Source organism: Aquarana catesbeiana, linkage group LG01, assembly GCF_042186555.1.
Source record: "Aquarana catesbeiana isolate 2022-GZ linkage group LG01, ASM4218655v1, whole genome shotgun sequence".
In the NCBI taxonomy this organism is placed as follows: Eukaryota; Metazoa; Chordata; class Amphibia; order Anura; family Ranidae; genus Aquarana; species Aquarana catesbeiana.
In genome coordinates, this window is record NC_133324.1 from 673992101 (window position 1) to 674019064 (window position 26964).

Sequence of the window (26964 nt, forward strand, 5' to 3'; positions counted from 1 at the left end):
ATGACCCCTGACATTCCACATTTAGCATGTAATTTTTTTCTTGGGGGGGGGGAGCAGATACTCTGTCTTCACAGGCACCCAGCTCCCACTTCCTCCCCTGGCATTGCGGCGACAGATGGAAGATCATCTCTCCCCCCTCTCTTCCTGCAATCTTCTAGGACACGTCACAGGTCCCAGAAGATTGCCCGGCCATTCCCAGTGAGGCTCACACATGCGCAGTGCGCGTCTGGCTGTGAAGCCACAGCCAAGGCGCCCACAGTTAGAATGCCGGCGCTGCGGAGAGGAGAGGGAGAGGAGCGGGCTCCGTGCACCCGCATCGCTGGACCATTGGACAGGTAAGTGTCTGATTACTAAAAGTCAGCAGCTACACTTTTTATAGCTGCTGACTTTTAAATGAGTGGAGTTCCGCTTTAAAAAATCATTTTTGATTTGCCTTACCCTTTAACCACTTGACCTCTGGAAGGTTTTATCCCCTTCATGACCAGGGCATTTTTTTCTATTCAACACTATGCTACTTTAACTGGCAATTGCTCAGTGTCCATTCGCAGCACAGATGAGCAAGGGGCACGCGCCTCAAAACCAGGAAGTTCACCGTGATGTGCAGGTACGTTGGATTGCCTGGGGCTGCGCCCCCCCCTCCCCCCGGCACTAAATGTACTGCTGGTGGTCGGCAAGGGGTTAAGTCACCTAAATGATACTGCTCAGTGTGACCTATGCATTCCACAATGGAATTCCATCCATACTTAAAGCGGTATTAAATCCAAAAACAAAGATGTAATACACATCAGCTTATAAGTCCTTAGAGGTGGTGCTGCATTTCTTTTCTTTTGACTTTTTTCCTTTATTACACCTGGTGATCCGACCTGTAACACACATCTTGTCTTAGATTGTGTACATTCTGGATGAAGCAGTAAAGCAGACACCTTTGGACAACAGCATTGTTAGTCTGGGGGAGAGGATAGTGTTGGATGAGAAGATTTTGATGGACTTGACTAAAGCTGAACTCCAGCTAACACTTTATAGTCGTTATTTACAACCACTTGAGGTTACCCTACATCCTTTGGTGAAAGCCTGGAGTGACGGTTGATGCACGGAGTCTGTGCTGCAGATGATCCATCCAATTTTGACTTTCCAAAATCTATAAATCTATAATTTGAGGGTCAACACAATCTGGAAGGTGAAATTACTACAACCATCTATGAACAGTCCGTATTCTGGGTTCCTGCCCAAGAGCCGATACAAGACCGGGAATTCATAAAGAATTCCAGAATCTCTGAAATATGTAACAACGCGTCCGTGCACTGGATTTATCCTTCATCTGCAACAGGGATAAATAAATTTCCGTGGATTCAACATACATCTTATGTGAGTGCGAATTGTCATACCCCACTGTGACTGGTCTATCTCAAGGCCCAGGCTGGGTTAAGCCACCTGCCCAAGTTGGCTTGCAATCTGGTAAGCACGCCATTCATCAGTTGTGATTATACACATTTCGTTTTGACATATTTCTGATTATTATTGATTGGACAGTTGGGATTGTTTTGGACTCTTACTATCACCATACAAGGCTTTCCATAGAGATCATTATATATATTTTTGGATTTTATATTGAATTTTCACTATATGGACTATTAATTAGGATTTGAATATTCTTCACCAATAATTTTTTCACATAGACTTTTTAGCGCGGCATTTATATATTACTTTATAGTCAGTTACAGCAAACAGTTTTGTTTTCTTTGGGGATAAAGGTGAATAAAAGATGATAATTGTAAGCACCCCGGTCAGTGTTACATGGTTTGTCTCAACCCTTTAACTGCTACTCAGTCTGGACAGCTTGGTCTGCCAAACTTGCAAAATAACAGACTTACTGGCTGTATCACCAGGTGAAAAAGGGAGGAACAAAAAAAAAAAAGCCTAAAAAAATTAATTTAGCCACCACATCTAAGAACTGGTAAACTGCAATTTAATACATTTTTGTTTTGTTTTTTGGGTTTAACACCACTTTAAAAATCGTGAAAGAACTGGGAAATAATGTATTTCGTATATTCAAAATATTCTACCATTGTGCAAATTGAGGAGAGATCTTTTAGGATAACAAAGCAGTTCAATTAAGTATGTAAATATTTTATATACATGAACAATACAATCTACTAATAAAACAAATGTAAAAAAAAAACAACTGAAGCACATGCACACAAAGTATAATTATTATATTCCTATGGTTTAAAACTCAAGCCTCACCCGTTTCTGCCTCTGGTGCTTGGTGGAAAACGGTTGCTTTGTTAAGGTCTCCTATTTCCCTCCCCACTGTACTGTATGCTTCTGAATTTCCAACTGATATTTTAGCTAGGGCTGGACAGTGGTGGTCTGGATCAGCTGATGATTAGACTTCCTAGCACCTAGCTCTTCCCTCCAAGCCATAGAATGTGGCAACTGGAGGTTTAATGTTTGTGCTACTATTCCATAAAGTAAATATGCCAACCAACATAAAGTCAGATTACCTTCACTTAATTCAGTTGGCTAAAACCTAAATAAAACTATTGTAGTTCTGTTGGATCTCATTAGCTTCCCAGACTGCCCCTGATCAACTTTTTTCTGAGGAGGAATCAATCAGCTGCACTGGATTTCCATTGTGCCTGCACTTCTAACCCAACATAACAAATGCGAATAGCTAAAAAACAAATGATCCAACAAGGTGACAAGACTACATCATAATGGCAGAAGCAGGTGAAAGCATCTGCTAAAATTGATCAATAAAGAGCATGTGAGATGAAGGAAATTCAACCATCCATTGTCTACCCAAACGTAATACATCTGTTTTGGATGGACTGACCCTTTCTTCATATAGAAATATACTTCAAATATGCATTTACCATGGCTGAGGTCGTTAGGATATTTTGCTCCTCCTGACAAACCGGCAGTATCTACAAACAGAAAATAGGTAGTGTCATTGTATGGGGAAAGGAAAGCTTGCCATCATCGCACAGCACCCAATATGCCATAATAGACCTCAAAATCTGAATTTAATAATGAAAACCAACAATGTGTTTGTTTTTAAATAGCAAAGTTGCTGATTAAATGATTGCAGATTTTGACATTCTAGCAATCACCAATAAAGGAAACTTTAATAAGCAATTCACTGCAAACTCTAATTCATTAGCTATTGGCAGCTTGAAACATATGCAAGTTTACCAACTATTGTATGATAAATATTTTAACACCATGTATATAGTGTTTTTGGCACACATTAAAGTATAAGTTCACCGTTACAGAAAATTTGTAAGGTGAACTTACACCGGATCCCCCCCCATCCCGCTGTACCGGAGTCCCGCGATCCCCCGCTGTCAGACACCGGGTTGCCGCTTCACCGGTCTGGGGATTTGAAGTGAGCAGAGAGGGACTTGTCATCCGCCGGCTCAGTGGAGATCAACAGAGAGATCTCCCGCTGAGCCAGCGGACCGAGGCGGGCTACGTGGAAACGGAGTCCGCCTCGTGTGAATGAGGCCTAAAGCTGAGTTCCTTTTTTTTTTTTTCCTCTCACAAAAACACTCCCCGTGATGGTCTCAACTAATCCTAGAGACAAAGGATTGATTAATAAATGTAGGTTTTCTAATTAGTTTTCTTTGTAAAAAAACGCACACTGCTCTACTCGGCGTATGTGCAAAAGAGGTGACCGCATTAGAATCTTCAGAAGTATAAATGCTTTAATCGTAAAAATCCACGCATAACATCACTAGGCCATGATACAACAGGACTATAGAGTAGCAAGGTTAACATGTTTCACAAACCAAATCGCAATCAGTTATGATTAAGGTTCCGTGCACATCTTGCCGGGCGGAATCGCTGCAATTCTGCCCGCGATTCGAAATGGCGGCAAATCACGTGGCGGGCGTGTGTTCCCTGTCACTTTCAATGGCACCCGAAACGCTGCACAATTTTGCCGCAATTCGTCCGGCGCAAAGAGAATCGTGGGACGCCTGTCGCCCAAAAGTAGTACGAAAGCTTCTTTTGGGCAACAGGTGTCCCGCGATTCTGTTTGCACGATTTTAGCACGATTGTCGCCCGACACGCCAAGATGTGAAAGGAGCCTCATGATCTGGCTCATGAAACATGTTAACCTTGCTGCTATAGTCCTGTTGTATCATGGCCTAGTGATGTTATGCGTGGATTCTTACAATTAAAGCATTTATACTTCTGAAGATTGGAGTGCGGTCACTTCTTTTGCACGTACTTTGACAGCCTTTCAGTTCACGGAATAGACCAGCACAAGATCTCCAGTACAACTATTGTATCACCTGGAGCGGTATTGCAGCCTCTCTTTGTCTTATTAGGATTCTGTGCTCTCCTCATTAGTGTGGATATTTGAAGCCCATTCCTTGCTTCTTCCGGGATACGGCGCTGCTGGCTACCCAGCATGCACCTCCCAAACTTACATATGCGCAAATTGTACAAAGCGCGGCGTTGCTAAAAGCGGCAGATGCTCATTGATATCTTGGATTGATGACACTCAGATCCCAGGAGCCTATGGGCGGGCGGACATGACGTACCCCGCCGCAGCAGGGTACAGTGGAAGTATCATTTTCAGCTAAAAAATAAGGTACTCGCAGTGAAGAAAAAGTTGAAAAGTTTAAAAAGAGGGTGGAGCTCTGCTTTAATCTCCTATACCTCTCAGCGTGTATGGATAGGAGGCATTCTAATTGGTCAGCATCGTCATATGGACAGTGCTGAATAATCAGAATCCACCTTTCTAAAGGTGAACTTACTCTTTAAGGGCTTGCTTACATCACAATTTCAGCACTCTGGATGTGTTTTTGTATATACATTTACACATTTGACGTGTTTTCAAATGCAGTCCAGTGCGTTTTTTTTCCTGTTTTATTAGTTTGACACATCTGTATTTTCATTAGGACAATGTACATTCCAGTGCATTTAAACATGTTTTGAAATGAAATGCAGCAGGTTGTACTTTTTAAAAAAAGACTGGAACTGACCATAGTGGTGTGAACTAGAGCCATTGGAATATATGGCAAATACTGTGCATGAGGTCTGGATGCGGTTTAAAAATGCACTGGGAAGCATCTAATGTGAACCAGTCCTAAATGCAACTCTGCTACCAAAATAAATGTTTAGAAAACAGTTTCCTCCAAAAAAGAATGTGAATACTCACCTGTCTTACTGCCCATGCCACCAATCTCTGCATAAGTGAAAAGAAAATAACAACTGAAGATCCTGCAAAATGCAACACTCCTAGGAGTGTCACTTTCCTGGGCCGGCCTATGAGCTCCTACCTATATCACTAGAGGACACAGTGTTGGCACAGGGGCAGGCATATCAAATCACTGAGTGTAGGAGGATCCCAACATTCCCAGAAAAGTTGGATTCTGCAAGATTTTTAGCCAGCAGTATCCATTCACTTTTACAGAGATCAGTAATGCTGAAAGCACAACCGGTGAATATTCAATGTCTTCTTTGCAAGGAACAGTTTGTTTTGAACATATATTTTAGTGACAGGGTCACTTTAACTTAGACAGGTGCTTCTATGCACAGGCATGCTGAGTTTTCTAAAAAGAAGGCCCAGCACGCCATGCATACTTGGCTCTTCTGTACATTTGACTAATGCAGATGGTTTTGTCTTTGAAAGTGGTCAGTATGAAATATTTGAATTCCTACTTTATTTCACATTAAAGCAGAATTCCACCCAAAAGTGGAAACTCAGCTTATCTGCTCCCCCCACCCCACCCCCGGGGGGAGCAGATACCAGTCAAAAACAGGTACTTGCTCCCACTTCCATGTAAGGGCGCCAAAGTGACCTACGTCATTTACAGCCCCTCCTCCTTTCCCCTGCTGCCTTCAGGGAGACACACACAGGTCCCAGAAGACAGCGGGACCATTCAGAATGTGCAGCGTGACTCACACATGCGCAGTAGGAAACAGGCTTTGAAGCCACAAGGCTTCACTTCCTGTTTCCCATATTAAGGATACTGATACTGATAATATGCTGAGGCATTCTCCTCTGGTCAAGTAGGGAAGTGCTAAAGCCAAGCAAGCCCATAGACTTCTATGCACTGCGGTGAGAATCCTGGGAGTTGTAGTTTGATATGTCAGCCATATAATGGGGCCAATTCACTCATTACACTTCAGATCCCAATAAGCACTGTGCAGTAGGAGGAGTGAGAGATGATTTTGGTTAAACTGCCTGGGAAAGCTCTTCTTGGCGCTGAGGGATTTATTTCTATCTGAATATTTGCCTACTAGCTGCAGACAATGCTAGCGAAGATCCAAGTCTGAGACTGGGAGTGAGGACCTCCTGGGGCACCACCCATATCACAATACCTGCATCGCTGCCGGTGATTTCCTGCGCTATTGTATGTTTGTACAATTAACTTGGTGTGTTAGAGGGGCTGAGGTTCGAAGCAAAGAACAGAGGACCTGTCCTAATCAGTGGCTACTACAGGAGTAGCGCTACAATAATAATAAATACCTGTAATAACAATAATTTGAAAGAACAAAATTTTTTTTTTTTTTACCAGTGGAGGGGAGGTTGACTGAGGGAAGCATAATGTCTGTGCATCATCTTCTTCACATGCTGGTGAAAAGGTTGACAACACTGGTACAGTGAAAAATGAAACTGGTACATCTTCACAAGTTGGTAGCTTCATTGCCAAGTCACTTGTCCTGTGAAGAACTTAAGGTGTACAATATAGGTCTTACTTTTAACAAAAACATAAAATCGTCACTGTAACATATTTAAGGGCACAAATGGTCAAAATTTTAAAATTCCCAACAGTGTCACAACAGAAAATACCTTCAATGCTCATTAGTGTAAAAAATAAAACACTTACATAGAACTTCTGACTGGTGAAATGCTAAGATTACAAAGACTTGCACTTTATGACTTAAAAGTGGTAGGAAAGTCTGCTTTGTGATTTTTACCTACAGGTAAGCTTATATTAAAGATTACCTGTAGGTAAAATGAATATCTCCTAAACATGCATCGTTTAGGGGATATATGCTCTTTTGGCAGCCAGTGACATCGCTGGTGCATGCACTCTGAAGGAATGGCATGCCTGTGCTGTTCCTTCAGAGCGCTGTGCCATGGCTGTTACTCCCACGCACATGCTTCATTCTAAGGTATTTCATATTGTGGTGCTATGCGATGCATACTAGCACATTATGTCATTGCCTTGCAATTTTCTTTTTAATGATTGGTGATCTCTCCATACTATCATTACTCGCAAAGGCTTGGGATTAACCCTATGTTATACTGTTGATATTTACTTCCATTTGTGGGGCTTGTTTAAGTGTTTGGATGAATTCAAAGTTGAAGATTTCGTCAATTACATAAACACTAACTTATGAGCCAGTTTACTGAAATGTTTAAATGCCCATTTTAATTTTGTCCTACAGGTAAGCTTCTAATAAATCATACCTGTATGTACTGTGAATATCTCCTAAACGTGCGCCGTGTAAGAGATATTCACATTAACTCGAGCTAATGATGTAACTGCATATAGGCAGTGTGCCGTGAATTCAGAGAGGGCTGTGCAACGATAGTTTTTCCTGTGCACATGCACGGGAGTGATGTTTTTACAGCTTGAATATTTAAATGGAGAGCGGAAACCCGGAAGGAAGACTTAGCAAAGATGGAAGCAGGGGTGACAGCTCTGCACTGGAGAGCTCTGTTTCAAAGGTTCCGTATATACTCGAGTATAAGCCATCCCGAATATAAGCCGAGGCACCTAATTTACTACAAAAAACTGGGAAAACTTATTGACTCGAGTATAAGCCGAGGGTGAGAAATGCAGCAGCTACTGTAAGTGGAAAAAGAGGGTCAACAATGCCCATCTGCAGCTGCATGCCTCATTGTGTCCATTGCATGCTTTCCCTGTGTCCATTGCAGCCTCCCTGCGAGCACTGCAGCCTCCCTCTGTCCATTGCAGCCTCCCTGTGTCCATTACATGCATCCCTGTGTCCATTACATGCATCCCTGTGTCCATTACATTGCAGCCTCCCTGTGTTCATTACATGCTTCTCTGTCTCCATTGCAGCCTCCCTGTGATGATCTGCCTACCTGATCAGCCCGTGTCATGCAGTCAGACGGCGGCCATCCAGTGTACAGAAGCCACGCCTCCTCCTCATTCGTGATAGGCGGAACACTCAGTTTCCCAGCAGTCAGTGTTTAGTGTTCCGCCTATCACAGACATCTGTGATAGGCGGAACACTGACTCACTGCTGGGAAACTGAGTGTTCCCCTATCACGGACGACGAGGAGGCATGTCTTTTTTACACTGGTCGGCTGCCATCTGAGCATGACACGGGCTGATCGGGTATGCAGAGGTGGCAGTGAATCGAGTATAAGCCGAGCGGGGCACTTTCAGCACAAAAACGATGTGCTGAAAAACTCGGCTTATACTCGAGTATATACGGTAAGTCTTTGAAAGCATATTATAAAACAATGCAAAAGGCCCTTAAAAATAAAAAATAAAAATAAAAAAAAATTAAAAAATTGGTATTGTTAACTGCTGCTTAAAGACACCCCGTAAAAAAAACTAAAAAAACTCTATTCTCTTGCACAGCTATGAATGCAGCTGGTATCAGACTTCCAGTTGTTTAGGATTTCTAATCCCACACTCAGGTTCCATCTGTTAGCCCCTAAGTCACTACTGTGTCCTGTAGTGACAAAAAGGCCAGTGGATGGAACCACAGAGCACAGTGGGGGAGCAGACATCGGACACTTTCAAAAGTGTGTCGCGTGTCTGTGTCCTATAACAAGATAGGGGCCAGCAAATTGAACCAGAGAACTTATTCAGGCTAGAATCACTATTAACATAGTTTTAAAGTAGAACTAAAAGGTAAAACATTGTTTTAATTTTTGAGTATAGAAGGGTTAAAACCCCTGTCATATTTTTGCCCTCCCATTGAGGAGATTTCCCTTCACTTTCTGTTCCATAGCTAAAACAGGAGGTGTGAGGAAATCCCTACAAAGTGAGAGTCCCCTTTGCAAGATTTCCCTGCTATACCTGCTCTGGTGACAACCAAAAATGTGTGATTTTCTTTTGCTTTCAGGGAGAAGGATAAATAGGACAAATAGAGAAGGTGAATCTCCCTAATGGAGACACAGATGGCAGTAAAACTTGACTTGCCCCCTACTTTAGTTATTGTAAAAAGATTTTCTCTGCTGCACAAGTCTTTTTCCCCAAATATCCTTTATCACTCTTTATTTGCCACCAAAAGCATTGCTTTTTTCCATTTGTGATTTCAGCACTGGCAGTTTTCCACCATTTTATATTAATGTACAATATGAGATTGATATTGGTTGAACTGGATGGACTTGTGTCATTTTTCTGTAAATATGAGATATTCTTCTTATAGACATGTACAGAGCATTAAAAAAGTATTCATACTCCTTGAAATTTTCCACATTTTGTCACGTTACAACCAAAAACATAAATGTATTTTATTGGGATTTTATGTGATGGGCCAACACAAAGTGGCACATAATTGTGAGGTGGAAGGAAAATGATAAATGGTTTTAAACATTTTTTACAAGTAAATATCTGAAAAGTGTGGCGTGCATTTGTATTCAGCCTCCCTGAGTCAATACTTTGTAGAACCAGATTTTGCTGCAATTACAGCTCTATCAGATTGGATGGAGAGCGTCTGTGAACAGAAATTTTCAAGTCTTGCCACAGATTCTTAATTGGATTTAGGTCTGGACTTTGACTGGGCCATTCTAACACATGAACAGTGGCGGCTGGTGGCAATTTTTTTTTTATGCTATCTGCGGGCATCAAGGTGGCGGCGGCTTCAGTTTCTTCCTTCCTCTTCAGCAGCCAATTAAGACGCTTCTCCTTTCGGCTAATCAGGAAACAGGCCTCATACCCGCTACCTGATTGGCCGGGAGGAGGATCAGATTTTCAATATATATTGAAAAATCCATATGCTATTGTAACACACCTGGGTGGGCTTGTAGCGCAATGCTCTGTGCCCCGAGCCCACCCTATTTTGAGGCCTATTAGAGCCTCTGGCATGGGGGCCGGACGCAAGGTTTGGGGGGGGGGGGGGGGGGCGGCGCTCAGGCTGCCACTGCACATGAATATGCTTTGATCAAAACCATTTCATTGTAGCTCTGGCTGTAAATTTAGCTTTGTTGTCCTGCTGGAAGGTGAACCTCCACCCCAGTCTTAAGTCTTTTGCAGACTCTAACAGGTTTTCTTCTAAGATTGCCCTGTATTTGGCTCCATCCATCTTCCCATCAACTCTGACCAGCTTCCCTGTCCCTGCTGAAGAAAAGCATCCCCACAACATGATACTGCCACCATCATGTTTCACGGTGCAAATGGTGTGTTCACCGTGATGTGCAGTGTTAACTTTCCACCTCCTCCGTGAGGTGTTCAAAGCTTGGGTTATTTTTTTATAACCTAACCCTGCTTTAAACTAATCCACAACTTTACCCCTGACCTGTCTGGTGTGTTCCTTGGCCTTCCTGATGCAGTTTGTTCACCCAGGTTCTCTAACAAACCTGAGAACTTCACAGAACATCTGTATTTATACTAAGATTAAATTACACACAGGTATTTACTAAATTAGGTGACTTCTGAAGACAGTTGGTACTATTAGATTCTAGTTAGGGGTATCAGAGTAAAGGAGGCTGAATACAAATGCAAGCCACACTTTTCAGATATTTATTTGTAAAACATTTTTAAAACCATTCATCATTTTCCTTCCCCTTAATGTGCCACTTTGTCTTGGTCTATCTAGAGCTGCACGATTCTGGCCAAATTGAGAATCGCGATTTTTTTGCTTAGAATAAATATGACGAATCTCACACAATTCTCGCGGCGTAACATCATCTTCACATTATACAAAAAAATTGGGCTAACTTTACTGTTTAGCTTTTTATTAATTCATTAAAGTGTGTTTTTACTAAAAAAAATTGTGTTTGAAAGACGCTGCACAAATACAGTGTGACATAAAATATTGCAACAAGCGCCATTTTATTCTCTAGGGTCTCTGCTAAAAATATATGTTTGCGGGTTCTAAGTAATTTTCTAGCAAAAAATACCGATTTTAACTTTGTAAGCAACAAGTGTCAGAAAAAGGCTTAGTCTTTAAGTGGTTAAACTTCCCTCATTTACAGACCGAAGCTCATTCCTTTGATCTAAAAGGACTAAGTGTAACAATGTTTCTTTCTCTTTATCTCTGTCTAAGCGAGGTTGTCATAAACTTGGCAGGCTGTCTGTTTTTTTTTTTGTTTTGACAGCTGTCAACAGTGAACAGAGAACTCTCTGCTTTGCGTTGAATCGGGAAAATGCTGTGTTAAGATCATGAGGGGGGTAGAATTATGATCTTGATTCTTTAACGATTAATCGTGCAGCTCTAGGTCTATCACGTAAAATCCCAATAAAATACATTCACGTTTTTGGTTGTAACATGACAAAATGTGGAAAATTTCAAGGGGGGTGAATACTTTTTCAAGGCACTGTATAATATCCAAAGCAGTACAGTTCTGTACCATGTCAACAAATGACAAAGTAAAAATTATATTACTGTGCTGCAAAGTTGATAACCTCCTTGAGGCAACCAATGCATGCTTTGAAAAGACAACAAGCACATGGGTCAATTTAGTAAAGTAGTACAAAGAACTACAATGTTCCATGGCAACCAGGTTCATCTTTCCCCCAAATTGAGAGCAGTCAGAATATTTAAAGTGTATGTAAAATCAAAACACTTTTTTTGTGTTGGAGAGTGGAGGAAGATTTAAAAACCCTGAGCAGGGTTCCACAGCTTGCAGTAAAGAAAATTGCTCAATTCCACCATCAACACATTGAGCGTTGATGGGCGAACCCCTCCCACGGTGCTTTTGTATTCTGACAGCGAGATGTTTCCCAGGTGTCAGAATACAATGATCACTGTAGGCTGCTATAGCTGTGATCAATTGCAAAAAATAGGATTTTATAACAGCTTACCTGTAAAATCCTTTTCTTTGAAGTACATCACGGGACACAGAGCCATAGTAGTTACTATGTGGGTTATAGGCCACCTTCAGGGGATGGACACTGGCACACCCTAAGACAGGAAGTCCACTCCCTATATAACCCCTCCCACTACTGGGAGTACCTCAGTTTTTGCAGCAAAGCAATACACGTGTATACCACAAAGAAGGGAGGGACCTCTGTGTCCCGTGATGTACTTCAAAGAAAAGGATTTTACAGGTAAGCTGTTATAAAAATCCTATTTTCTTATCTTACATCAGGGGACACAGAGCTATAGTAATTACTATGTGGGATGTCCCATAGCAATGCCAACTGAAAGGAGGGAGACACAACAAAAGTAGGGCACCAAGAGACCAGAGGACTTATACTGCTGCCTGCAGCACACTGCGCCCAAAGGCGATATCCTCATGACCTTTTACATCTACTTGATAGAATCTGGTAAATGTATGGACTGAAGACCAAGTTGTGGCCTTGCAGATTTGAGCCATGGAGGCTTGGTGATGCACTGCCCAGGAAGTACTAACAGCCCTGGTGGAGTGCGCTTTAATAGGAAAAGGTGGAACTTTCCTCTTTAAACCATAAGCTTGAACAATCACTTGACAAATCCATTTAGAAACAGTAGATTTCGATGCTGCCTGTCCTCTCTTAGGATCTTCAGGCAACACAAACAAAACATCTGTTTTTCGAATCTGAGCAGTCGCCTTCAAGTATACCTTGACTGCCCTCACCACATCAAGAGAATGTAGTGACTTTTCTTCCACAGAACAGGATTCTGGGAAAAATGAAGGTAGAACAATATCCTGGTTTAAATGAAAACCTGATACTACCTTCGGTAGAAAATTAGGATGAGGACGCAATACAACCTTATCCTTGTGAATAATTAAATATAGCTCTTTACAAGAAAGACAACCAAATCTGATACCCTTCTTGCAGAAGATACAGCTACCAGAAAAACTAGTTTTCTTGTCAAAAGGACCAAGGGAATATGTCGTGTTGGCTCAAAAGGCTGTTTCTGTAATGCCGACAGGACTAAATTCAAGTCCAAAGGGTTCAGGGGTCCTGGGGTGCCAACCCCTGGATTCACACCAGGAGACATATGCCTACCAGACTCTATAATGTATGACTCTGAAGGCCGGTTTCCTTGCATTAACCAGAGTAGACACCACTGAACCTGGCAGCCCACGCTTCTTCAGAATGTGGGTCTCAATAGCCAAACCGTTAAATTTAGCGTTTGTAAGGTAGGATGGAATACCGGACCTTGCGAGAGAAGGTCTGGCCGTGGAGGTAGGGTCCATGGGTCCCCTACCGCCATCTTTACGATCTCTGCATACCAAGATCTCCTGGGCCACAAGAATCACCGCCTTCCCTTCCTGCTTGATCCTGCGAAGAAGTCGCGGAAGAAGCAGAACAGGAGGGAATGCATAAATCAGTGAAAACTGATTCCATGGGAACACCAAGGCATCTGTTCCGCATGCCAGCGGATCCTTTGTCCTTAACACAAAATTGTCGATCTTTTTGAACCTGGACGCAAACAGATCCACGTGCGGAATTCCCCATTTTTGCCATATTATCAGAAAGATAACCATTTTCAAGTAGTCCGCCTGCCAATTCTCTATTCCTGGAATGAAGACTGCCGTTAGGCAAGGTATGTTGTTTTCTGCCCAAGACAGGATATGATTCACCTCTCTCTGGGGCGCACGACTTCTTGTGCCCACTTGGTGATTGATATAGGCCACTACTGTGGCATTGTCGGATTTGATCCTGACAGGACAATAACGTAATCTGAGCGTCCAGGCCTTCAGGGGCAGGCGTGCTGCCCGAATCTCTAGAATATTGATGGGCAAGGTCATTTCTGATTTGGACCATTTCCGTTGGACAGACGCTTCTTCCAGGACTGCTCCCCAGCCCAGAAGGCTGGCATCTGTTGTTACCACCTTCCAGGTAACTGGTAGGAAGGATTTCCCTTTCTGCAGATTCTTGGCTATCAACCACCAACTGAGGCTTTGGCGCACCTTTGGGGATAAACGCATTGGGAAGTCTAGAGCTTGTACCTTCTTGTTCCAAGTCGATAGGACACTGTTCGAATGAGACTGAGCATATGGAACGGCCTCGAATGAAGCCACCATCTTTCCCAACAATCTCATGCAAAGTCAAATAGAAGGATTCGTCTTAGCTTTGACCACCTGAATCAGTTCCCTTATGGAACTGATCTTTGCCTGGGGCAAGAACACCCTTTTCGGAGCTGTATTTACGATCAGACCCAAGTATTCCAATCTCCTTGATGATTTTAAGGAAGATTTCTCTAGGTTGAGAATCCAACCTAGGTACTTCAGGTAGCTGACTGTGGTGACCAAACTCTGGTCTAAGCGGGCTACCAACTAGTCTATCAACAGCAGATCGTCTAAGTAAGCTAGAATAGTTATACCTTGAGCCCATAATCTGGCTAAAGGGCGAGCCAGGACCTTTATAAACACTGAAGGTGAAGTACCGAAATGCAGAGCTACTGAAGATGAAGATTTTTCTATCTCGAAGAGTAAATATTTCTGGTGAGCGGGGAAAATAGGTACATGGAGGTAAGCATCCTGGATGTTGATTGACGCTAGAAGTTCTCCACCTTGTAGAATGGAGACTACTGATGGGATTGACTCCATGCGAAAAGAGCGGATATTCAAAAACCGGTTTAGATCTTTGAGATCTAGAATGGGTCTGACATTCCTGTTTGGTTTTGGTACCATGAAAAGGTTTGAATAAAACCCTAATCCCTGCTCTTCCATAGGGACCACCGATATCACCTTTTAAGACAAAAGATGGTCCAATGCTTGAAAGAGAGACTTCTTTTTCTCTGGATCTTTGGGAACGTTTGATCTGAGAAAACAAGGAGACGGGGACTCTCTAGTTTTTACCCTAGTGTTATTGAGGAGGCCACCTATTTGTCTCGACACTCTTTCTGTCAGACCTTTGAGAACTGCAGAAGTCTTCCCCCCACTCGAGCGAGCGAGGGCGCCCCTTCATAAGGGGGTTTTAGTATTTTGTTTTGTAGGTTTCCTTCCCCAGGACCTCTTTTGTCCCTGGGGTTGACTCTGAGGTTTACCTCTTGAACTTGACGGTGGAGGCCGTCATGACTGCCTGGTGGCTGATGCCCCTGGCACTGGAGAAGAAGCTTGTTCTAAAGAAAAATGCTTACTCCTTTTCTTAACTGGAAAAAGGGAACTTTTCCGATTAGAAATTCTTTGGATGTATTTATCCAGATCATCCCCAAACAGCCGTTCACCACGAAATGGAAAACTAGCCAGGAGCTTTTTGCATAGCGCTTCAGCTGACAAATTTTTCAACCATAGTATTCTACGCATATGCACCAGCCCAAGCGCAAGTCGAGAGGCCTGGAGAATAGAATCTCTCATAGCGTCTATTGCAAAACATAATGCCCCTGGTATCCCGGCCAAATCTTGGGCCTGCTGATCAGGAATAATCTTGAGCACCTGTTTAAACTAGTCTCTCAAGAATTGACATACACAGTCACTGAACCTGCCAGAGAAAAATCGTTTTTTAATAGGAATTCCAACTTCGTATCCGTTGGATCCTTCAGCATTTGAGCATTGTCTACCAGACAAGTCAAACTTTTATTCACAGAGGATATAGCAGCGTCAATTGCTGGTATCCCCCATTTTTTATTAAATTCTTACTCCATAGGATAAAGTGTTGAAAACTTTTTCGGAGGAAAAATCTGTTTATCTGGGTGATCCCACACAGAATACATAAGCTTTTTCAGTAATGAATGGATAGGAAAAGCATGAATAGCTTGGGGAGACTTTAGTGGGCTCATCAACTGACTCAGCTAATGGTAGCATGAATGTGGAGCGGACCAATTCAGTAAGAGATTGTACCATCAATCTTTCAGATTGTGAACATGATCCTTCCACATTTGACTCTTCAGAAGAGGAATCATCAGCCTCTTCCTGGTTCCCTGAGAGAAATTCATCATCTCCCGCCCCCGGTTCCTCAGTTTGAGGGTCCTGGGTAATGGAAGGGGAGCGGTCGTGCTTAGTCCCACTCTGGGATGCGATTAAAGCCTCTATTTTCTGCTCCAATCCTAATATGGTTGAGGAAAAAACTTCTTGAGTAATATAGACAGGGGCTGCAGTGTTGGAAACAGTTGCAACACCTGACGGCCCTGATGGCTCACTCTGACCAGCCACCTCAGAACTCTCAGGGGAAGATGCCATTTTTTTTTTAGAGATGTTCTAGGTTTTTTTGCTGCTGAAAAAGTCCTTCTTGAGCCCTTTTTTGGGGTGTCTCTAGCCCCCCCTTCCAACCAAAGCCCAATGCACAAATGCAGAGGTACTGCCAGAAGGATCGCATCCACTGCTTGAGCAATAGTCCAGCCACTGCCGCTGCTATTAATGCTAAGCCTGATGCTAATAGTAAATATGTCAACAGGAATGCCTGTGTCACCAAACCTCTTACATGCCCTTCCTCTCTCTTTCAAAAGATAGTTTTCCCGCGTGAGCGCGGGCCTCCAATCCGACAGGATCGGCATGTGTGTGAAGGAGGGATGGCGAGGAGGAGCCCTGACAGAAGCCACTGTGCCGAGGCGGCGGAAAAAACGGAGCGGCATCGCCGATCGTTTTAGCTTCCCCCTTTCCAGGGAGAGGAGGAGAGCTTAGTCCAGGTGTGGGGTGTCTGGTGGAAGAAAATCCCCCCCAAACTTACCGGAGGTTTGAGCTGCTAGCTGGAGGAAAAGCCTTCTGCTTCTGCTGACACAGCGTGAGGAAAGCATGACAAGGTACGTGCTCCATACAGCCCCCAGTGGTGACTTTTAGGCATAACAACATTTACTTTTTTCTTAAGGAGACATTTCATAACAAAATTTAAAAATTCCTTAGAAATACTCCACTTACCTTTCCCGCCGCAGGGTTTTCTGTGGTAAAACCAACAGACCCAATCTTCACCCCTCACGGTGGGTTCCGTTACCAAACCTTCAGGAACCAGGGACCCTCGGGGAACCCACACTCCTGGACCTGTAAAACTCCCCGCCAGTAAAAACTTTATGACTAAAAATACCAAAGTACTGGATCCCGGGGTCCAGCTCTCTAAAAAGAGAAGCCTTACGGGCTAAACCCCGTTTCTTCCGCCACAAGGCCCAGGTACCATTCAATTCGGCCTGAAAAGACACTTTGAATGGATCCGGCTGCATAGCTAGCCCCAGCAAGGATTGCTCCAGTGGAGCTCAGCACAGCACATCTTTACGCGTGACCAACACCTTAGACACTGGCGAAAAAACGGAGGTACTCCCAGTAGTGGGAGGGGTTATATAGGGAGTGGACTTCCTGTCTTAGGGTGTGCCAGTGTCCATCACCTGAAGGTGGCCTATAACCCACATAGTAACTACTTTGGCTCTGTGTCCTGCGATGTACGATAAGAAAACCTGACAGGCTGGTTGTACTAAAGTCAAACGATGGATCAACTTCAGCACAACCAGCTTGCCCATACATAAATCGAAATTTGGTTGGTCCCTGCTGAAGTGGCCCAATTTCAATCCATCCATGGCCGGATTATGAGGGAGTTTTTCCTCGTTTTTGAGATATCTAATCTTACGTCCTCCTTTTACTGCTTTTTACTGTATCAAAAAGAGATTGCATTTCAAACCTAAATCCAACCTTAACCACTTCCCGCCCACGGACGTCATATGACGTCCTGGGCTTTGGGCGGGTATATCTGAATGATGCCTGTAGTTACAGACATCATTCAGATATTGCCGGTTTCAGCCGGCGAATCTCTACACCATAGGAACGATCATAGCGGCCATTCCGCCGCTTGATCGTTCCTATGGGAGGCGAGAGGGGACGTCCCCCCCCCTCCCGCCGCCCTCCGGTGCTTGCTCCGACTCACCGTTACGATCGGTGAGGCGGAGAGTGGATCCGCCGGCGCCGGATGAAGATCATAGAGATTTCCGGCGGACCAGATGGTCCCCGGAGTCTCTATGATCGTCGGAGGCCGGGCGCGATGTTATGACGTCACGCCCGGCCTCTCCATTCAAAAAAACGGCGCCCCTTCGGCTGGTAAGTGGCGATCGTTTTATTTTTTTTTTTTCAGGCTTCCCAGCCTAGTGGTGAGATATGGTGTCTTATTAACCCCATATCTCACTATTAAGAGCACCTGACATGTCATATTGCTATTACAAGGGATGTTTACATTCCTTGTAATAGGAATAAAAGTGATCAATTTTTTTTTTTTTCAAAAAAGTGTCAAAATAAAAAAAATAAAATATAATTAACAATAAAAAAAAAAAAAAAATTTTTTAAAGCGCCGCTGTCCCCGTGTGCTCGCACGCAGAAGCGAACGCATACGTAAGTCCCGCCCACATATGAAAACGGTGTTCAAACCATACATGTGAGGTATCGCCGCGAACGTTGGAGCGAGAGCAATCATTTTGGCCCTAGACCTCCTCTGTAACTCAAAACATGTAACCAGTAAAAAAATTTCAAGCGTCGCCTATGGGGATTTTTAAGTACTGAACATTCGCCATTCCACGAGCGTGTGCAATTTTGAAGCGTGACATGTTAGGTATCTATTTACTCGGCGTATTTTCATCTTTCACAAAATGCAAAAACATTGGGCTAACTTTACTGTTTTTTTTTTTTTTTTTTAAACACAAAACAGTTTTTTTCCCCAAAAAAACGCGTTCGAAAAATTCCTGCGCAAATACTGTGCGAGATAAAAAGTTGCAACAACCGCCATTGTATTCTCTAGGGTCTTTGCCAAAAAAACATATATAATGTTTGGGGGTTCTATGTAATTTTCTAGCAAAAAAAATGATGATTTTTACATGTAGGAGAGAAATGTCAGAATTGGCCCGGTATTGAAGTGGTTAAAGTGATATTTTAGTTATAGGAGGATCCTGATGGGCAGCATCTAGCATCTTATGTCTATGTGATATTCCACAGTAAGATCACTCTGTTTGTGTCTGCTTGGGCATTTGGGGTTTTCCCAGCTATCTTGTGTGTTCCAAAACATCCTCTTACATTCTCCACCACATAAAATAACCATTAGAGAGAGTAGCAGGTGTGTAGGATTAGTAACCAAGGTGCACTGGTCCACACAGATAAAGGACAGTAATCAAATCCTCTCTACGTCACCAAAAAGAACACTTTTGTTATATTTTTAGGTAGGCAATACAAATTAACGAGAGAAGAAAGTTACATCATGTGATGATGAGCTTAGGCCTGTTAGGATTAGGTCGACCGATATGGGTTTTTCTCTGGCCGATGCCGATATTTAGAAATCGCGGTGGCCGATGGCCGATATGTGATGCCGATTTTTTTTGGGCCGATATATTAGGCCGATTTTTTTTTTTTTTATTTCCCTTCATCTCATAAAATCTAACAGTTAGACCCCTTTCACACTGGGGCGTTTTTCAGGCGCTTTTGGGCTAAAAATAGCGCCTGTAAAGTGCCTGTCAAATGGCTCCCCTGCAGTCTCAGTGTGATATCCCGAGTGCTTTCACACTGAGGCGATGCGCTGGCAGGATGTTAAAAAAAAGTCCTGCAAGCAGCATCTTTGGAGCGGTGTATACCACCACTCCTGCCCATTGAAATGAATGCGCACCGCTGCCGAAGCGCCTGAAAAACCCCTTCCTCGGCTGCTAGCTGGGTTATAAGTGCCTCGCTAGCAGCCGAATAGCGCCGCTAAAATGATGGTAAAACGCCGCTAAAACTAGCAGCGTTTTACCGTCAACGCATGCCCGCTCCAGTGTGAAAGCAACCTTCAGTGATACAGAAAATTTTTTACATTTATTAAACAAAACAAACCTCCAATCAGTTCACTTCTATGTACAATTTAGATAAAAAAAACAAAAAACAAAAAAAAACTCTCTTAAATATTAAATACACAAAAACAGGTAATCAAAACTTTTTGACGAAAAAAAAATGGGCTAACTTTACTGCTTAGTTTTTTTTTTTAATTTATTAGTGTATTTCTTCAAAAAAATTGCGTTTGAAAGACTACTGCGCAAATACCATGTGACATAAAATATTGCAACAGCCGCTATTTTATTCCCTAGGGTCTCTGCTAAAAACATATATATATATATATATATATATATATATATACACATACATATACATATATATATATATATATAATGTTTGGGGGTTCTAAGTGATTTTCTAGCAGAAAATACAGGATTTTTACTTGTAAGCAACAAATGTCAGAAAAGATTTAGTCTTTAAATGGTTAAACTGAGAACTTCTATGCTCCCAGTTTAGTCCATTCATAAGTGTAAACATTGTATCACTTCAGGTTCTTTTTATCAGATTTGGCAGGCTGCCCAGAGGAGGAGAGAAGTGCTTCACAGAAGATTTCAGGCAATTTGTATTGACTTCTATTACAGAAGTCATTTGCAAGTCACACTGAAGCTATATCGGCCTTTTTTATCAGCACAATCAGTAGATGCCGATTAAGTAAAAAACACCAAATATCGGCCGATATATCGGTCGACCTCTAGTTAGGATCCTACTCTGAACCCACGGGAACGGGCTCGCCAGGAAGTTGTCTCTGTACTGTGCCAATTATCTGCATCAGATGCATTCCCTGCCTTGCAGCAACACATATACATGCCCCCTGTATACATGCAGCTGCACTGCACTGGATAATGTAGCCAGGAACTATACTCCTAGCACTGCAGCTCTCATGCAGTGAAGATCCTGTCACTTACCCTCCCCTTTCTCTCCCCTTATCCATTAACAGATTGCCCTGTATTTTGTGAACGGAATACAAGACATTCTGTAAAAGGACAAAGGGAGATGAGGGGCACAAAAACAATATTATCTCTTGAATGTATGAGAGCTTCTTGTCCATTCACAGAACACTCTGTATTATTTTCACAAAATACAAGGCACTCTGTTAATGGACAAGGGGAAATTAAAGAATTTGTTAATGGACAATAGAGGATTAAAGAAAGGGTAAACAACAGGATCCCTTCACTGTATGAGAGCTGCAGCACCAGTAGTACAATGATAGCTGTATTATCCAGCAGGTAGATTCATGAATTATACAGTAAACATGGCTGGGCATATAATACACTTCAAAGGAGGTAACATTTTTTTCCCCTCCTATGATTTTATAAAGATATATGTGGCTGACTTTAATTGCTAAAACAGATGATCCAAAGTGCTTTTGGTAAAAAATGTCTTAGTTTCCAAAATAAAAATTAACTTCAGCCATTATACTATTGTTTTAACACATGCAAGTCCAAACACTGACAATTTAGAGACCAAGGACACATCACTGACGTTTGTATGGAACAGATTTTTTATTTATTTATAATGATAAATGTAGGTCTAACCTTCTTGTGCTCCACTCTGCAGACATGTTCCTGATTCACAGTCTCGTTTCTCTGGGGTAGAAAAAGATTTCAGCTTTACGGCATTCAGGCTTTCAAGAGCACTGCAAGATTTAGTTAGAGTTTTTAAGACCGAAATGCTGCTTCCAGACTGTGGAAGCCCAGGTGAGTCCTCTTCATTACACTGGACCTCCTTAAGTGAATCCTGTGTTAAAGAACTACCACTAGTGCTTTTAAAAAGAGTGTCATCGTCACTTGATAATCTTTCCTGTTGTAAAGCATCAGCTGATTTTAATGCAAACTGACCACAAGAAATGTCTTTATCATTGTAAGGCACAGACATGCTTCTGGACTCACACAATGCCAAAAGCTTTTCTCCTCTACTTTTAATTTCCTCTTTGTGATCATCACAAACATCACTTTCAGGCAGTTCAATAGAAGCAGCAAGTTCATCTGTGTTACTTTCTGCTATTCTGCCAGAGATGTCAGCGGCTATAGGCAGAATGCAGGTTGTGTAATTAATCTCTTTTTTGCCATTTCCAGCCAATACGGATTTGACAGTATCAGGTTTAAATAATGATTTGCTCTCTGAATATTTTTCCTGAATTTTCCCCTCTAAAATATTGTTTTCTTGATGCGTACCCACGGTTTCTTCTGCTGAACGTAAGTTGTTTTGTGTAAGAGGAGGGTTCACATTTGAATCCCCATCATCCAATTCAGTGAAATCAAAACTGTCCATCAGGGTAAATGAAATGTCTGTAAAAGAAGTTATATTTTCATTCTCTAAGCCCCCATCATCCAGTTCTAATTTAGCTGGGGTATGAGAAGAACACAGTACTGGGGTAGGAGATTCTACTTGATGTAGAGCCGACTGATGTGAATTGTTTTTACAGTACTTGTTTGCATTATAAGGCTCCTTGTTTGATGGCCTACTTACATGTTCTAAATCATTTAATTTATGACCATTCATATGTGGTTTTTCAGCTTCTGAAGTCCGTCTATTATCTCCTTTTAGTTCCTCCTGTTTTATTCTATTGTTTTGAAAGCAATTTACAGGGTTTTTGTTGGGAAACTCATCTGAACTTCCTGACAGCACAAATGTGTCATCGTCATCACCATAATCAGTGCAGGAGACTGAGGGCTGATCTAAGTAAATATCCCATCGACTTTTTACAGGATGAGGTTTTACTGGTGGTGGTTCCTGACAGACATTTTTATGTTTTAAAAGAGGACTGCCTGCAAATGCAGATCCTAAAAGGTCCTTGTCCGGTTTCACTGGTGCTTGATCAATAGGTTGATCCACTAATTTAGTTAATGTTCCTTCTTTACTTGACTGTGACTTTAACAGGGCCAAAATTTGTGCTGTGCTTCGTAAATTTTGCTTAGTTCTGTTTTCATCTTCTAGTACATTAATAGCAGCAATATTTTCTCTTTCAGGTCCCTGATTTTTAATACTTGAAAAATGACTGGTGGGCGTATTGCCATTGACTTGTGGGTTTCCAAAGGTCACACTGCTCTGCTTTTTACACATGTAGGAACTGTCATCTGGATGGTATGAGTTTTGCCACTGTACTGCTCCCACTGTGTCAGCCTTCTTGGTGAATGAAGCAGCAAAGAGAGGGGATGTAGTAAAGAGCTCTGAAGAAGTAGATGCACATCCTTGTACCAGTTGAGATGTCCTCCCTGACTCCTCCACCTCTGGACATGGCTTTTTGGTTACTTCACGGGGACACTGAAAACCCTGAAAAATAAAGTATCTTACATGTAAAACATGACAAGCCATATATTGCCCCCTTGTTTTTATTCCTATCCATTAGTGGCTTCCGTGGACTCTTACTTGAACTATGAAAAACTGATTATGTACCATCAAACTCCTCCAATAAGAAAATATTCTGTAAAATCATATTATTTTATAAAAATAGGATTTTTTAAAACAGCTTACCTGTAAAATCCTTTTCTTTCGAAGGACATCACGGGACACAGAGCCACAGTAATTACTGATGGGTTATATAGGTATCACTGGTGATTGGACACTGGCACACCCTATCAGGAAGTTCAACCCCCTATATAATCCCTCCCCCTTGCAGGGATACCTCAGTTTTGTAGCCAAGCAATATAGTGTATTAGAAGAGGGGCGGGACCTCTGTGTCCCGTGATGTCCTTCGAAAGAAAAGGATTTTACAGGTAAGCTGTTTTAAAAAATCCTATTTTCTTTCTCGAACATCACAGGACACAGAGCCACAGTAATTACTGATGGGATGTCCCAGAGCAATGCTACCTGAGGGGGGGAACCACGACCAAGTAGGGTGCAATCAGACCTGAGGACCCTGTACCGCTGCCTGCAGCACACTACGCCCAAAGGCGATATCCTCATGCCTTCTCACATCCATCTGATAGAATCTGGTGAATGTATGAACTGAAGACCAGGTTGCGGCCTTGCAGATTTGAGCCATAGAGGCCCGGTGATGCACTGCCCAAGAAGCACCAATAGCCCTTGTGGAATGTGCCCTGATCTGAAACGGAGGAATCTTCTGTTTCAAACCGTAAGCTTGAATGATCAACTGTCGAATCCATTTAGAAATGGTAGCTTTTGACGCTGCCTGTCCTCTATTGGGACCCTCTGGCAGCACAAACAAAACATCCGTCCTGCGGATCTGAGTAGTTGCCCCTAGATAGGCCTTAACTGCTCTTACTACATCCAACGAATGTAGAGATCTCTCTTCCGGAGAACAGGGATCTGGAAAAAAGGAAGGTAGAACAATGTCTTGGTTTAAATGAAAATCAGAAACCACCTTCGGTAAAAAACTAGGATGAGGGCGTAGTACCACTCTATCCTTGTGTATAATCAAATAAGGCTCCTTACAGGAAAGAGCTGCTAATTCTGATACTCTTCTAGCAGAAGAGATGGCCACCAGAAAAATTAATTTCCTTGTCAACAAGACCAAAGGAATCTGACTTATTGGTTCAAAAGGCTGTTTCTGTAACACAGCCAGGACCAAATTCAAGTCCCAGGGGTTTAGGGGCGCTTTAACAGGAGGATTAAGACGCATCACCCCCTGCATAAAGTTTCGGACCAAAGAATGTGGCCGCTGAAATGGCCGCTGAAATAATACTGATAAAGCAGAGACCTGGCCCTTGATGGTACTCAAGGCCGGCTTCATCTCTAATCCCATCAAAATCAAGGATTCTACCTATGACATATTTCCTGGGATGCCAACCTCTGGATTCACACCAGGTTATATAAGCCTTCCAGACTCTATGATAAATCATCCTGGAAGCTGGCTTCCTTGCATTAATCAAGGTAGATATGACAGGACCTGAGAGCCCACGACTCTTCAGAACGTGGGTCTCAAAAGCCAAACCGTCAAATTTAGCGTTTGTAAGGCAGGATGGAACACTGGACCTTGAGATAACAGGTCTGGGCGTACCGGTAGGGTCCACGGGGAACCCACCTTCATCCTTACTATTTCTGCATACCAAGTCCTTCTGGGCCAAGCGGGGGCCACCAGAAGTACCGACTTCCTTTCCTGCCTGATCCTGCGAAGGAGTCGTGGTAGTAGCAGAATAGGCGGGAATGCGTAAATCAGTGAGAACCGATGCCACGGAATCACCAACGCATCCGTCCCGCATGCAAGAGGATCTTTTGTCCTTGCCACAAATCTGTCTATCTTTTTGTTGAATCGGGATGCAAAGAGATCTACATCTGGAACCCCCGATCTTTGGCATATGGCCCAAAAGATGTCGGGATGCAGAGACCATTCCCCTGGAAGTAACTGCTGGCGACTTAGATAGTCCGCCTGCCAATTTTCTATTCCCGGGATGAAAACTGCCGATATGCATGGCACATGCATCTCTGCCCAGACTAAGATCTGGTTCACCTCTTTTTGAGCAGCTCGGCTCCGGGTGCCTCCCTGATGATTGACATAAGCCACTGCTGTGGCATTTTCGGACTGGATCCTGACCGGACAACCCTGTAGCCTGATAGTCCAGGCTTTTAGAGCTAGATGTATCGCCCGGATCTCCAGAATGTTGATGGGTAAGGTCCTCTCTGTCTTGGACCATACCCCTTGGACCGCAGCCTGTTCCAGAACTGCTCCCCAACCTGACAGACTGGCATCTGTTGTTACCACCGTCCAGGTAACCGGTAGAAAGGATTTCCCCTTCTGCAGGTTTTCGGGTATGAGCCACCAATTGAGGCTCTGACGCACCGCATGCGACAGGTGCATCGGAAAGTCTAATGCCTGAACCTTCTTGTTCCAGGTCGACAGAATACTGTGTTGCAGCATTCTTGAGTGAAACTGAGCATAGGGAACTGCTTCGAATGAAGACACCATCTTCCCTAGTAGCCTCATACAAAGGCGGACTGAGGGACCCTTCTTGGTCCTTACTGTCAGAATCAGCTCTCTCAAAGCAGTGATCTTTGCCTGGGGTAGAAATATTTTCTCCTGGCTTGTATCTATAATCAGACCTAAATACTCCAGTCTTCTTACTGGTTTTAGGAAAGACTTTTCTAAGTTGAGGATCCAACCCAAGTGTTCTAGATACCCGACTGTGGTCCTCAAGTTTCCATTCAAAGAGGCTATCGACCGGTCTATCAAGAGCAGGTCGTCTAGGTATGCTATGACAGCTATACCCTGAGCCCTTAATCTGGCCAGAGGAGGAGCCAAGATCTTTGTGAACACTCGAGGTGCAGTGGCTATCCCGAAAGGCAGAGCCACAAACTGGAAATGGCGCCCTCCTACCTCGAAGCGCAGAAACTTCTGATGAGCAGGAAAAATGGGCACATGCAGATATGCATCTCTGATGTCTATTGATGCCAGAAATTCTCCTCCCTGCAGGGTGGGAACTACTGTTCGAATTGATTCCATGCGGAAGGATTGAATCCTTAGGAATCGGTTCAGATCCCTTAAGTCCAGAATGGGCCTGACATCCCCATTTGGCTTTTGGACCGTATAAAGGTTGGAATAGAAGCCCAATCCCTGGTCCTTTGCGGGAACTATCATAATGACCTCCTGCGACAAAAGTCGCTCTAACGCTAGCAGGAGCGACTGCTTCTTCTCTGGGTCTCTGGGAACATTTGATCTGAGGAACCGAGGAGAGGGGAATTCCTGAAACTCCAGCTTGTACCCTAAGGTTACCGTGGAGATTACCCATCTGTCCTGGAAGTCCTCCTGCCAGAGCTCTGAGAACTGTCGCAGTCTTCCCCCCACTCGAGTGAGCGGGGGCGCCCCCTCATGCAGAGGTCTTAGTGTTTTGCCTAGTAGGCTTCTTTCCCCAGGACTTCTTTTGTCCCTGGGGTTGACTCTTGTTTCTGGACCCCGATGGAGGCGACCGTCGAGACTGCCTGGAGGCTGAAGCCCCCGGCGCTGGGGAAAGAGTACGTTTGAAAGAGGGACGCTTACTCTTCTTCTTGACAGGTAAGAGAGTGCTTTTCCCACAAGAGATTCTCTTGATATAGTTATCCAAGTCCTCTCCAAACAACCTTGCACCACGAAATGGAAACCCAGCCAGTAGCTTCTTACATGGTGCTTCGGCTGACCAATTTTTCAACCATAGGATTCTACGTATATGCACCAACCCCAGTGAAAGACGGGAGGTTTGCACGATAGAATCTCTAATGGCGTC

General features: G+C 43.2%; 1 protein-coding gene across 1 annotated transcript in view; it reads right to left on the reverse strand.

Annotated features, from left to right (window-relative positions):
• Positions 1–26964, reverse strand: part of ZGRF1 (zinc finger GRF-type containing 1) — a 263034-nt gene that overhangs the window by 211200 nt on the left and 24870 nt on the right. The window contains exons 6-8 of the mRNA XM_073602703.1: positions 21343–23080; positions 6531–6688; positions 2877–2927 (exon numbers count right to left, since the gene is read on the reverse strand). Of these exons, the coding sequence (XP_073458804.1) occupies positions 2877–2927; positions 6531–6688; positions 21343–23080 (1947 nt within the window). The remainder of the gene's footprint in view (positions 1–2876; positions 2928–6530; positions 6689–21342; positions 23081–26964) is intronic.